At 36.4% G+C, this 14,858-nt stretch overlaps 1 protein-coding gene across 1 annotated transcript in view; it reads left to right on the top strand.

Moving 5' to 3' along the window:
* The window catches only part of FCHO2 (FCH and mu domain containing endocytic adaptor 2), a 207,857-nt gene that overhangs the window by 27,205 nt on the left and 165,794 nt on the right, over positions 1 to 14,858 (top strand). The window contains exons 3-5 of the mRNA XM_065405887.1: positions 10,082 to 10,156; positions 12,648 to 12,789; positions 12,882 to 13,034. Of these exons, the coding sequence (XP_065261959.1) occupies positions 10,082 to 10,156; positions 12,648 to 12,789; positions 12,882 to 13,034 (370 nt within the window). The remainder of the gene's footprint in view (positions 1 to 10,081; positions 10,157 to 12,647; positions 12,790 to 12,881; positions 13,035 to 14,858) is intronic.

Raw genomic sequence — 14,858 nt, 5'->3', positions numbered from 1 at the left:
GAGAATTAGGGTGGTGGTTAAAGAAAATTACCTACTGTCCGCTGTGTCCAATCAGTGCTAATTCATGACTGCTAATCTGATTTAAATTGGTGTCTTGGACAAATATTGGGTAATTGGTCAGAAATAGAATTACCAGTCTCAGCTAGATTCATGCTAACAGATTCAAAAATTTTGAAAGCAAGTTTTACATTTTTAAATACCCACCCAAGCTATTTGGCAGTAATCTTTGACTAGCTTAACTCATGAAATGGCAGTGTAACAGGAAACAACATAGAAATATCCACCTGATTCAATTAATTTGTTGTTCATTAATTTCTAAATTTCTATAGCTTAAATAGTAATATAACAAGCAACATAAGTCATAATCGTAGCAAAAATAATTATCAATAATCACCCTTGATTGATACCTAACTAAAAAAAATTATCTACAAAATGCTATAAAAGTGCATTGGCATTTTCTTACCCTATTTTCTGTTAGTATATGAAGGAAAATGGGAAAGAGAGGTCTCTAACTGCCAGCTTCCGGATGAGCAGGAGAGCTGTATAATTGTCACAAAAGCAGCATATCCCTGCTTCAGTGTTTTGAATTGTAAACGTTCAAGGGGGATTGTTTAAAGTGTGTTTAAAAAAACCTATTGTATAGCAACTAATAATAAACTATGTTTTATCTCTAAATTTGGCACCTAAAAAAGGGAAATGCATTCCTTTGAAGACGAGTTAAATCAATGCCCTGTGTAACCCAAAACTGTTGATGTGCAATCTCCTTACCACAGAATTGTGCTCCAAAATCTAAGTCTCTGTTTTATTAAAAAATAAATAAGCCATTATGGTTTACAAAAAACAACAAAACCCAGAAACAAAGCAAGAAAACCTTCTAAATCTGAATGAAGTGTAAATTGATGCATTGTTGTCTTTTTGAGTTTGGAGTCAATAGTTCCGACATGCAAATTGTCCCTATTCAGTGGAGTATTGGTACTGAAACCTAATGACTATTAAATGCAGTATTAATATATTAAATTGATAAATGTTTTAGTTGTCTCTTTCCGTTAATGTGCCTATCCCATGAACTCAAACTAGGTCCCACATCTTCCCAAGTGCCAACAGCTCTGAAAGTTCCTTACCAAGCTGCCAAAACTTCCAAATTCCCATGACATCTTGTACAATGAAACTTTTTTTGTTGTCATGGCAAAGATCTGTGGCACATAGAAAACATACAGATTAAAATATATCAAACTTAATAATTGATTACATGAATGATGTTGTATTGATATTAATTTCCATTTTAAATTGGATAAAAACCTCCAATTTTGAGCTTACTTGAAGGCACCACAGCCATTTTATTCTGCACCATTGGAATATTGTAGAAGCTGGATGTCCTTTCTACAGAATTTAGGTCTATGTTGCTGTGGATTATGCAGTGCTTTTGCTATATTAAGATCCTTACAGCACTCAGAGCAGCAAGAATCTGAAATATTAATATTTTTAAAATCAAACTTTGTTACTTTTTTTATTGCATTTAGTGCCCACATTTCAGTATGTTCTGTCCAAATATATATGAGAAAACAGTCCCCAAAGACATTATAATATAAGAAAACAATGAACATACCAAGGGAAGTAGAAGAGGTATAAAAATATATACTTTGAGGGTAGCTGACATTTATTGTTTAAAACAGTGGCTCTCAACCTTTCCAGACTACTGTACCCCTTTCAGGAGTCTTGATTTGTCTTGCGTGCCGCCAAGTTACACGTCACTTAAAAAGCAACAGAGAGTCCTGTGGCACCTTTAAGCCTAACAGATGTATTGGAGCATAAGCTTTTGTGGGTGCATGCACCCGACGAAGTGGGCATTCACCCACGAAAGCTTATGCTCCAATACATCTGTTAGTCTTAAACGTGGCACAGGACTCTCTGTTGCTTTTTACAGATCCAGACTAACACAGCTACCCCTCTGATACTTGACCTCACTTAAAAATGACTTGTTTACAAAATCAGACATAAAAATACAAAAGTGTCACTGCACACTATTACTGAAAAATTGCTTATTTTCTCATTTTTACTATATAATTATAAAATCGATTGGAATATCAATATTGTGCTTACATTTCAGTGTATAATATATACAGCAGTATAAACAAGTCATATGAAATTTTAGTTTGTACTGACTTTGCCAGTACTTTTTTATGTTGCCTGTTGTAAAACTAGGCAAATATCTAGATGAGTTGATGTACCCCCTGGAAGGCCTCTACGTACCCCGAGGAGTATGCATACCCCTGGTTGAGAACCACTCATTTAAAGTGAACGCCTCTCTACTTAAAACATAATTTCTTGTAGGTATCATGGTAGAAATGAGGAGAGCTTGAAATAGGATGATGTATAAAAGGGATATTCCATGTAGACAGTCATTTTAGAAGAAAGTGCAAAATCAATTTTGGGAAAAGACGACAAATTGGGTTAAGTTAAAGTTGGTGTCACTGGCAGCGATGTGGGAATATAATAAAAGTTACATAGATAGATAAAGGGGGGCAGAAATGCAGAGGCCGTTGGGGTGAAGGGGTAACATGTCTGAAGTGATGAGGAAGGATGACCTTAGCAGTTGAATTTTGAGTGAATTATAGGAGAGGGAGTAATGTGGGTGTCAGAACAGAGAGGAGGAAGTTACAACGATCAAGTCAGGACACACAGGCCTGAATATTGTATCATCCTTAACTTCACTTGCTTGTGCTTAGATATTTCAACATTACAATCTGGAATGGTGTCAAGTATCAGAGGGGTAGCCGTGTTAGTCTGTATCCACAAAACAACAACGAGTCCGGTGACACCTTAAATCTGTTAGTCTTTAAGGTGCCACCTGACTCCTCGTTAATCTGGAATGGACAGTCTATGATTTTCTGTATTAAAATGCTACAAAAACTAATGTACAGTCTCATTTAAATTGAGTATACATTTTCTTTTATTGTATATTTGCACCTATTGAGTTCATCTTTACCCAAACCTTCACTGAGATTACCCAGTCTATCCTCCCATATGACTCCTTTGATTTCTGAAAAGTTAATATTTGGGAAGATGAGGATGGTTTATGAAGTTGTCAATATTCTTTTGGGAAGACCAATTATCTCAAGATTTTATTTCAGGATAGTTCCTGCTGATGAAATAGAATGGTCTCCTTCATCACTCTTCCTCTATAGTATCATATTTCAGATTTGTTGCAATCAGAGTTAAATGGGTCTGGTGCTAAACACCTTTGGATTGAAAGTTTTCAGTGTATGAACTGATAGGGATAGGATGCAGTGAATGTACAAAAGTCCTGTCTTAGTTATTTGCCTATTGTGTGTACTTCCACTTATTATGATAATCTGTTACCCTTTTAAATGCCAGTTCCTCTTTTTAAAAGTAAATTTTATTGGTTCACAGAAATTATTTGTATGGGAAGTATCCAAAATATTTAAAGCATTTTCTTGAGGTTTCTAGGACTCGTGGCTTCCTACATGTACATAACATTGTTTGCCAGACTTCAGTTAGATCTTTTACACGATGAAATTAATCTCCTGTAGTCATTTCCTAAAAGAAATCCCTTTGTACTGAATAGTGTGTGAGAATGCCTGCAGAGATGTTTTATTCAGTACCTTGTTGTGGTAATGACAGATTTCTCAGGCAATGAATGGTGAGCTCATCCGGACTATCTAACAGTGCACAGTTTCTGGAATTTTGAAGGGTTTGAATTGCACAAAAATATATTGGGTCTGAAGGCAGTTCTGCTGGCTCCCCTTCAATACTTCAGGCGGCCTAGTGACATTATTAACTGGGAATGTGTTTATTCTTGTTTGGCTAAAAGGAATTAACCAGGGAACTGATTTTATTTTATATTTTAATTTAAACGTATAAAATTAGTATAGGGATTTACAGAAATAAAAATGAAAACTGAAATAGAGCTGAGTGTCTTTTAAAACAAAGTAGGCAAAAGGATATTAAGCAGAAGGAAAAACAAATTTAGAAAAGAGCAAAGTTAGATTTAAATCAATTAGAAATAACAGAAGCAGAGTTGCTTTATTTTTTAAATTAGAAATAGCTATGGGTTAAAAATGGCAGCGTTTACATAAAAAAACAGGTTAGGCAAGGTCTAACTAAATTAAACAGTTTTTCTTTACTTTTTGATCAAATTGGACACAGGTACATTAGCCTATGCAGCTGCATCATCTAATCACTGTTTTCCTCCTTCCTCCTCCCACTCTCATTGTTTGTTACACTCATTTGTTGAAACTTGTCTTATATTGCATTGTAAGCTCTTTGGGGAGGGGACTGTGTTGTACATGCATTCGTACAGTTCCTATCGCAATGGAGCCCTGATTCTGATTTGAGGCCTATGGGTACTACTGTAACTTTCCCCAAAATAATAATAATAATAATAATCTGGGTTGTCCTTGAGTACTGTCAAGCTTAATCTGGCAGCCATCTCATTTTACCATCTTCCAGCAGAAGGATTTTCTGCTTGTACCCAGGAGTTGTATAAATAAATCATTGTCTGTGTACAAACTTATGACATTTCATGCATATTGGTACTTGAAGGTCTCAGATGTGCTACAGTCTTCATTGAACAAATTCCATCAGATTTAGAGAGTTTCCATCTCTAGGCGATGCTACCTGGAACTCTACTGACATAGTTACACAGCATTACTTTGACTAGACAGTTAGATCAGGCATCCGTTTTGAGGACGCTGCCCTATAATTTAACTAACCCTACTCAGACCCACTGTTTTACAGGATTGTTACTGCTAGTTACAAAATTGCTAGTTACTGCTAGTTCCCAAGATTCGGATTTATATTGACAATAATCAGTTAATTCTTATAGCAGTATAGATTTGCTCTCTTCACCCTTCACCTTCGTTATTTGAGTCTTTGCTAAAGTTTTAGTGAGTGAAAGGAACTGAAGGACAGCCCTAAAGTGGATTACTTCTGACATCTACTCTAATCTTTCTTTCCTGGGCAGTCATAGGATCATAGACATGTAGGGCTGGAAGGGACCTTGAGAGGTCACCTAGTCCAGCTCCCTGCACTGAAGCATGATCAAGTATACTTAGACCATCTGTGACAGGTGTTTGTCTGTTCTTTAAACCTCAAATAACTGAGATTCCACAGCCTCCCTTGGAAGCCTATTTGCAATTGATCACTGTCCTCTTTATAACAGCCCTTAACATATTTGAACACTGTTATTAGATCCCCGTTCTCTTTTCTCAAGAGAGAAAACATGCCCAGTTTTTTTAACCTTTCCTGACAGGTCAGGTTTTCTAAACCTTGTACCATTTGTCTTGCTCTCCTCTAGACTCTTTCCACTTTGTTCACTTCTTACTTATAGTGTGGTGCCCAAAACTGGACACATTACCCCAGCTGAGGCCACACCAATGCAGAGTAGAGTGGCACAGTTACCTGCCAAGTCAAACATAGGACAGTCCTGTTAATACGCCTCAGAATGGTATTAGCCTTTTTTGCACTGCATTACATTGCTGACTTGTATTCAATTTGTGATCCATTATAACCCCCAAATCCTTGCCAGAAGTATTACTACCCAGCCAATTATTCCCCATTGTGTAGCAGTGCATTTATTTTTCCTTTCTAAATATAGTGCTTTTCACTTGTCTTTACTAAATTTCATCTTATTGATTTCAGACCATTTCTCCAAGTTATCAAGCTCATTTGGAATTCCAATCCTGTCCTCCAAAGTGTTTGCTATCACTCCCAGGTTGATACTATCCACAGATTTTATAAGCATACTCTCCACTCCATTATTGAGGTCATTAATGGAAATACTGACCAGTACTGGACCCTGGACAGATACCTGTGGGATTCCATTAGATATGTTCTCCCAGTTTGGCAGTGAACCATTGACAACTACTCCTTGAGTACAGTCTTTCAACCAAATGTGCACCCCAACTTATAGTAATTTCACCTGGGCCCCATTTGTCTAGTTTGCTTAGGAAAATGTCATGTGGGACTGAGTCAAAATACTTACTAAAATCAAGATATATCCTATCTGCGGCTTATCCCCCCATGCACTAGGCCAGTAACCCCATCAAAGAAGAAAATTAGATTGGTCTGTGTGACTTGTTCTTGACAAATCCATGTTGTCTTTAATTATCATCCTGCTGTTCTCTACTTGCTTACAAATTGATTGCTTAATAATTTGTTTCTGTCTCTTTCTAGGTATTGAAGTTAGGTTGACTGGTCTATAATTCCCCAGATCCTCTTTGTTTCTCTTTTTTAAGGATAAGCACTATGTTTGTCTTTCTCCAGTCCTATGGGACCTCATCTGTCCTCCATGAGTTCTTGAAGATAATTGCTAACAGTTCCAAAATTGCTTCAGCTAGTTCCTTAAATGTCCTACAATGAATTTCATCATGCACTACTGACTTGAATACATCTAATCATCTAAATTTTCTGTAACCTGTGCTTTTTTCCTAATTTGGCTTGCATTCCTTCTCCCTTATTTTTATATTAATTGTGTTAAGCTCAGGGTGGATAAAAATCAATGATTTTTTAAAAAAAAATAAAAAATCCGATTTTTTATTTAAATCGGATTTTTTGATAAAATGCTTTTTGAGGAAAAACCTATCTAAAGATAGTTTTAATTAAGATACATTATAGCTCAAAGATATCTCATCATGAAATAGGGATTATAAATTCTAATTCTACAGTATGAAACAACATGTTCATGTAATGTTTAAGAAAAGTTTTGTAAATGAGTTCCAACAGTTCATGGATTAGGGACCCAATTTTATGGTGTTCCAGGGGCTTCTGTATAGATTATTTAGGTTAATCTTTGTGTCTACCCAATGGTACTCAGTGATCAGTCTAGAAGATACTTAGTTTTGCAGTTCTCAAACTGTGGATTTGTCTCCAGAGATAACATGCTTGTTAACAGCAAAAATGTTTTTAATAAATAAATAAATGTATAGAAGTGAGAAATAACAGACCTCAACCCTATTGTCCTTCTGCAAATTTGTGTACACAGAGTCCATCCCTTACCTCTCTCTAAAAGTGCAAAGTTTCAAAAAGTTCAATGAATAGAAGATTGTTGGGGGCGGAATAGATCTGGACAAGGAGAAGAAGTCTGGAGGTAAATGTGAGAAGGGAAGGACAGGCAGTAGTGATGACTGAAGGAAAAATAGGCATTAAACATCTCAGCCTTCTTGATGTTCTGTTATTAGCTCTCCTTCTGCGCTTAGTGGACTTACATTGTCCTTCATCTTTTTCTTGCCTCTAATGTACTTATAGAACTTTTTCTTATTGCCTTTTATGTCCATTGCTAGGTGTAACTCATTTTGTGTCTTAGCCTTTCTTATTTTGTACCTACATACATGTGGTATTCTTTTATACTCATCCGAAGCAATCTGTTCGTGTTTCCACTTTTTGTAGGATTTCTTTATTATTTTCAGGTCATTAAAGGGCTCCTGATGAAACTATATTGGTCTCTTGCTATTATTCCAATCTTTCCTCCTAATCAGACTAGTTTGCTATTGCATCTTTACCGTTATCAACCTCCTCCTGTTTTTGTGATCTATGGTAGACCTCTACCTTGACATAATCCTTGTTCCCCTCACTCCTCCCTTGCTTTTATTTTTACCCAGGGACTTTCAACTGGTCTGCCTCTGACCTCCTTCTGGGTCTCAGAACAAGTGTATATATTCTTGATGGATAATGCAACACCTCCTTCCTTTTTTCCTTCCCTGGCCTTCCTGAACAAGCTATACCTCAGTATACCAATATTTCAGTCATGAGATTTATCCCACCAACTCTGTAATGCCAATTGTCATAATTTTATTTTACAATCTTATGTTGTAATATTTCCGTTTCTTCCTGTTTTATTTTCTATACGGCTTGCATTTGTGTATAGGTATCTAAGATGTTGAGCAGATACCCCCACTGTTAGCCCTCTTGTTCCTCCTATGACCCGATTGTAATTCTTCATTTTCCCTCAGTATCTATCCCTCTGTTAAGGTCACCTTTTTTATACGTGTTTGTGGGCATTTGTTACCTGACTGCTTTGGACGTAGTTTAAAACCATCCTCGTTATGTTGGTGAGTTGGTACTCTCCTTTCCACTGAAACTTAGGGCTCCTCACTCTATTTTGGCTCAGTTTTCTGGTAGAAGTTTTGCTCTTAAAGGGATGAAAAAGCAAAGAAAAGGTGGGCTGCCCCACGATTTTCCCTCTTCTTTGAAAACCCTCAGTTTAACTATTGGGGATACATTGTAGATGAGCTATGTGACTGCTTGGATTGTTTTTGTATGCATTTAACAACTAATTTATGTGAACACAAGCAGCCACCTTACTGGTACCTAAAACTCAGTTTAAACCCTGCTGGACCACAAGGTGCATTGCACCTTGAAGTCAGTAAACTTATTCAGAGCAGCTGTTAGAGTGAATTTCACAGGAAGGACTCAACAGTTGTGCCACGTCTAATCTTAAATGTGCAGCAGATTGAGGAGAGGCACCTTCTCAAACAAATGGATCCCAGATCATTCAGGTCTTTATAGAATGTAGCCAGCACATCAGATTGCACCAGGAAGCAAATAGGTACGGTTAATGGAGAGCATGAAGTGTAAATGTTACATGCTCATGATGGAAAGCAGCAGCATCCTGCACCAAGTAGGACTTTATGGTGATATTTATGGGCATCCTCAAGTCAGGTACATTGTAGTGAGCCAGCCTCATGGTGACAAAGTCATAGATAAAAGGGTGGCAAGATCTGAATTGGAGAAAAGGCCACAAACTTTTGGTCAGTTTTGTGTCATTGTAGTTTCAAATTTGATCATTTAAATTTCTTTTTAATAAACACACAAAGTAATAAAATGATGATCTCTTGAAGCCCCTTGCTTTAAATGACAATCCAAGCCCTTACTCATAGCAGTGTTTTCTTAGAAAGATATCTGCAGATCTGTTTTTAATGTCCCAATAATGCCTCTTAAAATGTTCTACAGATCTTATATTTTTTTAAATCCGAGGTAAAACATCAAGTTTTTGACCCATTGTTTTGTTTGAATTATAAAATGTATTTAATGTAGCCCCTTCCCTATCAAAATTAGATAAAAACTGAGTCCAGCATTTAGGCTGGATCTTTGTTTTGGAGGGTAGGGATGAGACAGAGGGGAACTCATATACAGAGTCTTCTCCTCCCTAGTCATCTTACTGGGAGTTGAATAAATTGATCTTCATGCTCTCTGGTGAAATTTCTCAAGTGATCACTTCTTTCTGGGTATCATATTACCAAAGGAAATGCCTTTGCCTAGAAAGTCCCATTACAAGGGAAAATCAGAAACCACTACTTCAGCAGTGAGCAGCTATAATCAAGACAACTCACTAAATGAAGGTGGGAAAAAATTCAGTATGTACAGATGAGCTTCTCTAAAAATATTTCTCAGGTCATTCAAACAAAAGCACTCTAAATACCATGATGACATTATTCCTACCATGCTGTTACTCCAACCCCAAACAACGCGTAAAATCACAGTATGCCATTATAGCAGTTCAGAGGGATCTTAAAAGATGAGCTAGTTCTTAGAATTTCTCTTTTAAATACCTTTTTAGTGCAACTTACTTCACCAATTAATGTGTGATTGCTTTGTTTATTTTTAGTATTTGTCTATTTGAATGTCATTTAATATCTTGTAAAAGCATGTGTTACAATTGCACTACTCTGTAATTCAGAAATTTATAGTACTAAAACAGCCTTTGGCAAATCATCCAGCAGCGTATGGAGGCAGAATGGCTCCCCCTTCCCACCTTATTGTGAAGCTCTTGAGACAGTTTGATAAAAGAACCATAAGAGCTGAGTTTCTTCGGTGTTTGTAAGCACCATTCCGCCACACTATTTACCATCTCTGACTTTTAGCACACAAAATGTAATTTGGTGGTGGATTTTATGAGGGTGCATTGAAAACACTGCCTTTGTCATTTTAAAACAATACATGGTAAGCTGTGTTTCCTTTGCTGTACATTTAAAGCACATATCTTCATGGATCCTAATAGCTTTATTGATTTGTGATTTGGATTACTTAACATTAGGAACTTTGTATGTTTTGTTTTTAACAGGGCTACAATAGAGGAGGCATATTCAAGGTCAATGACAAAGCTAGCCAAATCAGCAAGCAATTACACGCAGCTTGGGTAAGTTAATATTTGTATAAAAGAAAAATTATTAATCCCTAAACACTATGCAATTAAGATTTCAACCTGAATGTTGCATTAACAGAATTAAAGTTCTAGTAACAGCCTTAACTCTGGCATCTTTTAAAATGCATTGTATGACAATAAGGCTTTTAATTACATGATTATGCAGCAGTTATAAAATCCACATGGATATATGAAAAAAGGATTATAGAAAAAGGTGCAGTTTAAATATAAAATGGTTCACAAGTCCATTTACTTATACAGTCTTACTGGAGGAACAATTATGGAGATGGCTGTTGTGGCTCTATAATTAAGGTTGAATTCCATTTTGTACTAAAGCAGGGATTTGTTATGTATGAAAAATACAACAGATCTTCCCCAGAGTTACAGCAGGTACTCTCTGAGTACAGATTGAATTTTCAGAAAATTCAGAGTAAATTTGTTAGTTTCAAATTAAATAAGAAATGCATCCTATAAGAAATGTAGCATCTGTGTCAGTATTTTCTTTGTCCTGAATTATCTTAGTAACAGAAAAAACAGAGTCTTCAGCCTTTCCATATAGATAGAATTCATTGAAATATTGTGCATAGGCTGTATTTAGGAAATTAAGTTGAAATTAAATTAATAGTTGTATCTAATTGTTATTTGGCTAGAGAGGGTCAGATCAATAGCTCAGTTAATTCTTAAGTGGGTCCATTGTGTTGTCAAAGGTAACTCAACCAATCACTATCCTTCCTTTTATAGCTAATTTGCTTGCAACAATTCTATTGGTTGTGATGAGCCAGTAGTATGATAAAACTGGACAGAATCACCAATACATTCTGGCTGCTTTGCATGGCAAAGTAACTGTAAATACAGCTTAACTGGGCAATGCTCTCTAGCTTATTTGTGCTGCTTTTGTGTGCTAGTGAATCTGTTCTTAAAAGTTAAAAAAAAAATTGCAATGGTTTATGCTTGATATGACACCATCTTTAGAAATATCACATGGCAAGATTCACTGTAGGTGTCATGTTCAGTGTTCAAGTATGACATTTTTAATACAACAGTACTTTTTTAAATTTTAAGATGACAAAAGTTAAGATGGCTTGTTTGAGAGTATATATGAATATATGAGTATATATCGATCCTTGCTCCAGAGAGCGGACAGTCAGAAGAGGTAGGATGAACAGAAACAAACAACAAAGACTGCAAATTGTCAGAAATACAGAATGTTAATTTAAATCCCCCCTGCCCTATAACAAGCACCTCACACTTACTCTGTCCTGGTGCCGTAGCTAACTTGTACTGATTACCCAAGATATTTTCCTTCCTCCTTACATAAATAGATTCAGCCTCAGTCAGGAAGAAAAACAAAAGTTGGGGGAGAGGGGAAATGTGGCCGTAAATGTCTGAAGACCCTGCTCATAGCTATTTCCCCAACTCCATGAGGGGAGAGGCTCTCAGCTATGCCCTGGGAGATATTGATAACAACGGGGAAGCTGTTGTAGAGGGAAAGAATATTATAATGCATATTTGCAGGGATACACTAATGGACTTGAACATTAATTCTGAATCTCCTTTTTAGTACTGCAATCTTATATGGTGCTACTGTAGTGTTTGTATTTAACTCCTTATTTTCTTAATGACAAAGATACATTTTTTCAGTTATTTCATCAAACTTTGCCTGCATTTATTTCAGTCTCTGATCGTCACTGCATCATTAATATGGACTATGATTTTAAAGATATCTAAAAGAAAAAAAATCTGCCCCAGAACAGGCTTGAGAAACTTCAGTCCAGAATGTTGTTTTAGAAAGTGTAAGCCACTGAATATAGGATCTTAAACTTAAATGTCATTTTAGCCAAGTATGCTAAAACAAGGGTTTTGTTTTGAGCTTTTCAAGTTATCTGATAATGACAAAAGATTTTCCTGTGACTTTCCAAAATTTTTTGCTATAGGCTAAAATCAAGCATGAGGTTTCAGCCAAACAGGTAATTTTTCTGCATTATAAGCATCTAAAAGTCTCATTCCATCCTTAGTGAGGTTCTGCTCTGAAAACAGCCAGCCTCGCATGTTCAATCTTGCTCTGAGTCCACATGGGTGTTTTACTTGCAGTATCACTAGTATGATTAGTAACATCTGTGCAATTCTATTATTCAGTGGGTTTATGTGGGTATAACAGATTGGAACTTATATCTTGTACTTACAATGGATAAGATTGAGTAAGCTTGATTTATTCTGTTTTATTTATGTTGACTGTGCATGGTTAACAGGAGGAAAAAAGCAGTAAACATTTAATTTTGTCTTTGAAGTTAGTAGAATAGGAAAAGGAATGGATTTGAATAAGAATGTGCTATTTTTATATCATTACTCTTAGAGGAGAGTGCACTTTATAAGTATATTATCAATACCTCAGGGTTCTATTATAAAATTGTAGCTGGTTTTAAAAAGAAAAAAATTGAATTCAACATTAAATAATGTTTCTCCTCCCTGTAACCTTTATTTTTAGGACATTTGCACCAGTTTGGGATGTTTTCAAAATATCAACAGAAAAAGTAGCAAGCTGTCACTTGGAGCTTGTCCGGAAATTACAAGAGCTAATAAAAGAAGTGCAGAAGTATGGAGATGAACAAATCAAAGCTCATAAAAAGGTTACTCACTCTCCATTTTATGTGTTTTCAGTTATTTGTTACAGTTAAAATATTAAACTGGTCATTTTTGACAAGTATGTGATATTTGACAGACTAAAGAAGAAGTTTCAGGAACTTTGGAAGCAGTGCAAAACATTCAGAGTATTATTCAGGCCCTACAGAAATCAAAAGAGAACTATAATACTAAGTGTGTGGAACAAGAACGTTTGAAAAAGGAAGGAGCAACACAAAGAGAAATTGACAAGGTAATTTTGCAAAGTCCTATTTAAATGCAGTGTTTTGTCAAAAGAACAGGGGTACTTGTGGCACCTTAGAGACTAACAAATTTATTAGAGCATAAGCTTTCGTGGGCTACAGCCCGCTTCTTCGGATGCATATGCTCTAATAAATTTGTTAGTCTCTAAGGTGCCACAAGTACCCCTGTTCTTTTTGCGGATACAGACTAACACGGCTGCTACTCTGAAACCTGTCTGTCAAGTTGTTTAGTAATTTATGATGCATTTTGTGAATTGGCTCATCATTATTACTTTAAGAGAAATATTCAACGTCAAAAATTGCAATAGATAAGTTTCATCTTTCCTGTTTCATGTGAAACTGGCGTTTGTAACCACTATTTTCTCACTGCCTTGTCTCTTGATTAATTGACCTGTTCACTGTTAAATGTTGTGCAAACTGTGTTTGTAGTTTAAACACATCATGCAGTTTTTATTTTGTTTTTTGCTGGCATTTACTGAAATTGGGTATAACTTTTTCAGCACCTGCTACATCTTTTTATTAAATCTAGTGCAGTCAAATATGTAAATACCAAATTCCCTTATTTTAAAATACATGAGTTGAGGTTATGCTTCTGTTTTGCTTAGTTGAATACATTTTTTGCTTTAGAGTCTGATATAAGTAGTTATTTACTGTTATCCTAATGCCTGGATAATAATACAATCAGAAAGTTACTGACAGAAGTTAACATTCATTCATTTTTCTTTTAGCTTCATTGTCTAAGATGCCAATGACCTCCTAAGCTATTTTCCTGTTTTTCTTTAACAATTTAATTTTTTTTCTGTGAGAATGAAATGAGGATGAAGGGAGATTTTTCCAGGTTGGAAAAAACTGGCCTGGCCAAAGATACCATTTATACTGAAATGGCTTGAAGAGGTATTAAACTGTTTAAATTCTGTTATGTAGTTATTAGTTTATCATGAATCCTAGATATTTGGAACAAAGAGATGTACTGGTTAACCTTTCCAGCCAGTAAGAAATTGAATAGTAGATGAGATTGGATAAACCCATCTCTGGAGAACAGTGCATACCAGGCCGGGGACAAATTTCCCTCTTCTAGGGCCCAAAGTAGAATCCAGTTGACCACAAATGTGAAGTCTGGCAGGGTGGAGAGCCTATTTGTGCTCTGTTGGTTCAAAGGAAGACAAAGCTTCATATACTCACTCTTGAATTGTGGCAGTCATGCTAGGCCTGTTAATGTTCTAGGACTTAATCAAAGGAAGACGCATACTCAGAATCTCGCAACACAGCAGTAATGCCAAGGTGGCAACTGGAGACATAGGGTGTATCTATATTGCAAAGAAAAACCTGCAGCACCGAGTCTCAGATCCCAGGTCAATTGGCTCGGGCTGTGGGGCTAAAAATAAGATTATAGATCATAGAATATTAGGGTTTGAAGGGACCTCAGGAGATCATCTAATCCAACCCCCTGCTCAAAGCAGGACCAATCCCCAGACAGATTTTTGCCCCAGATCCCTAAATGGCCCCCCTCAAGGATGAACTCTCAACCCTGGGTTTAACAGGCCAATGCTCAAACACTGAGCTATCCCTCCCCCTTATTAAAATCAGATGCTCCAAGACCCTTCTCCCCTTGCTAGGTTTCAGAGCACATGGTCAATCCAGAGCAGGAACGTCTACACTAATCTGAATTGACCTGTGGTCTGACACTCGGTGCTGCAGGCTTTTCATTGCAGTGTAGACATACCCTAAACTTGTTGAGGGAAGGTCTACTTTCATGTTCTCATGGGCAGAGGTGATCCTCCTCTCAGTAAAATATCTCCACATTCCTCCCACTT

The sequence above is a fragment of the Emys orbicularis genome, chromosome 6, assembly GCF_028017835.1.
Source record: "Emys orbicularis isolate rEmyOrb1 chromosome 6, rEmyOrb1.hap1, whole genome shotgun sequence".
NCBI lineage: Eukaryota > Metazoa > Chordata > Testudines > Emydidae > Emys > Emys orbicularis.
This window is presented reverse-complemented; position numbering and strand designations above follow the sequence as displayed.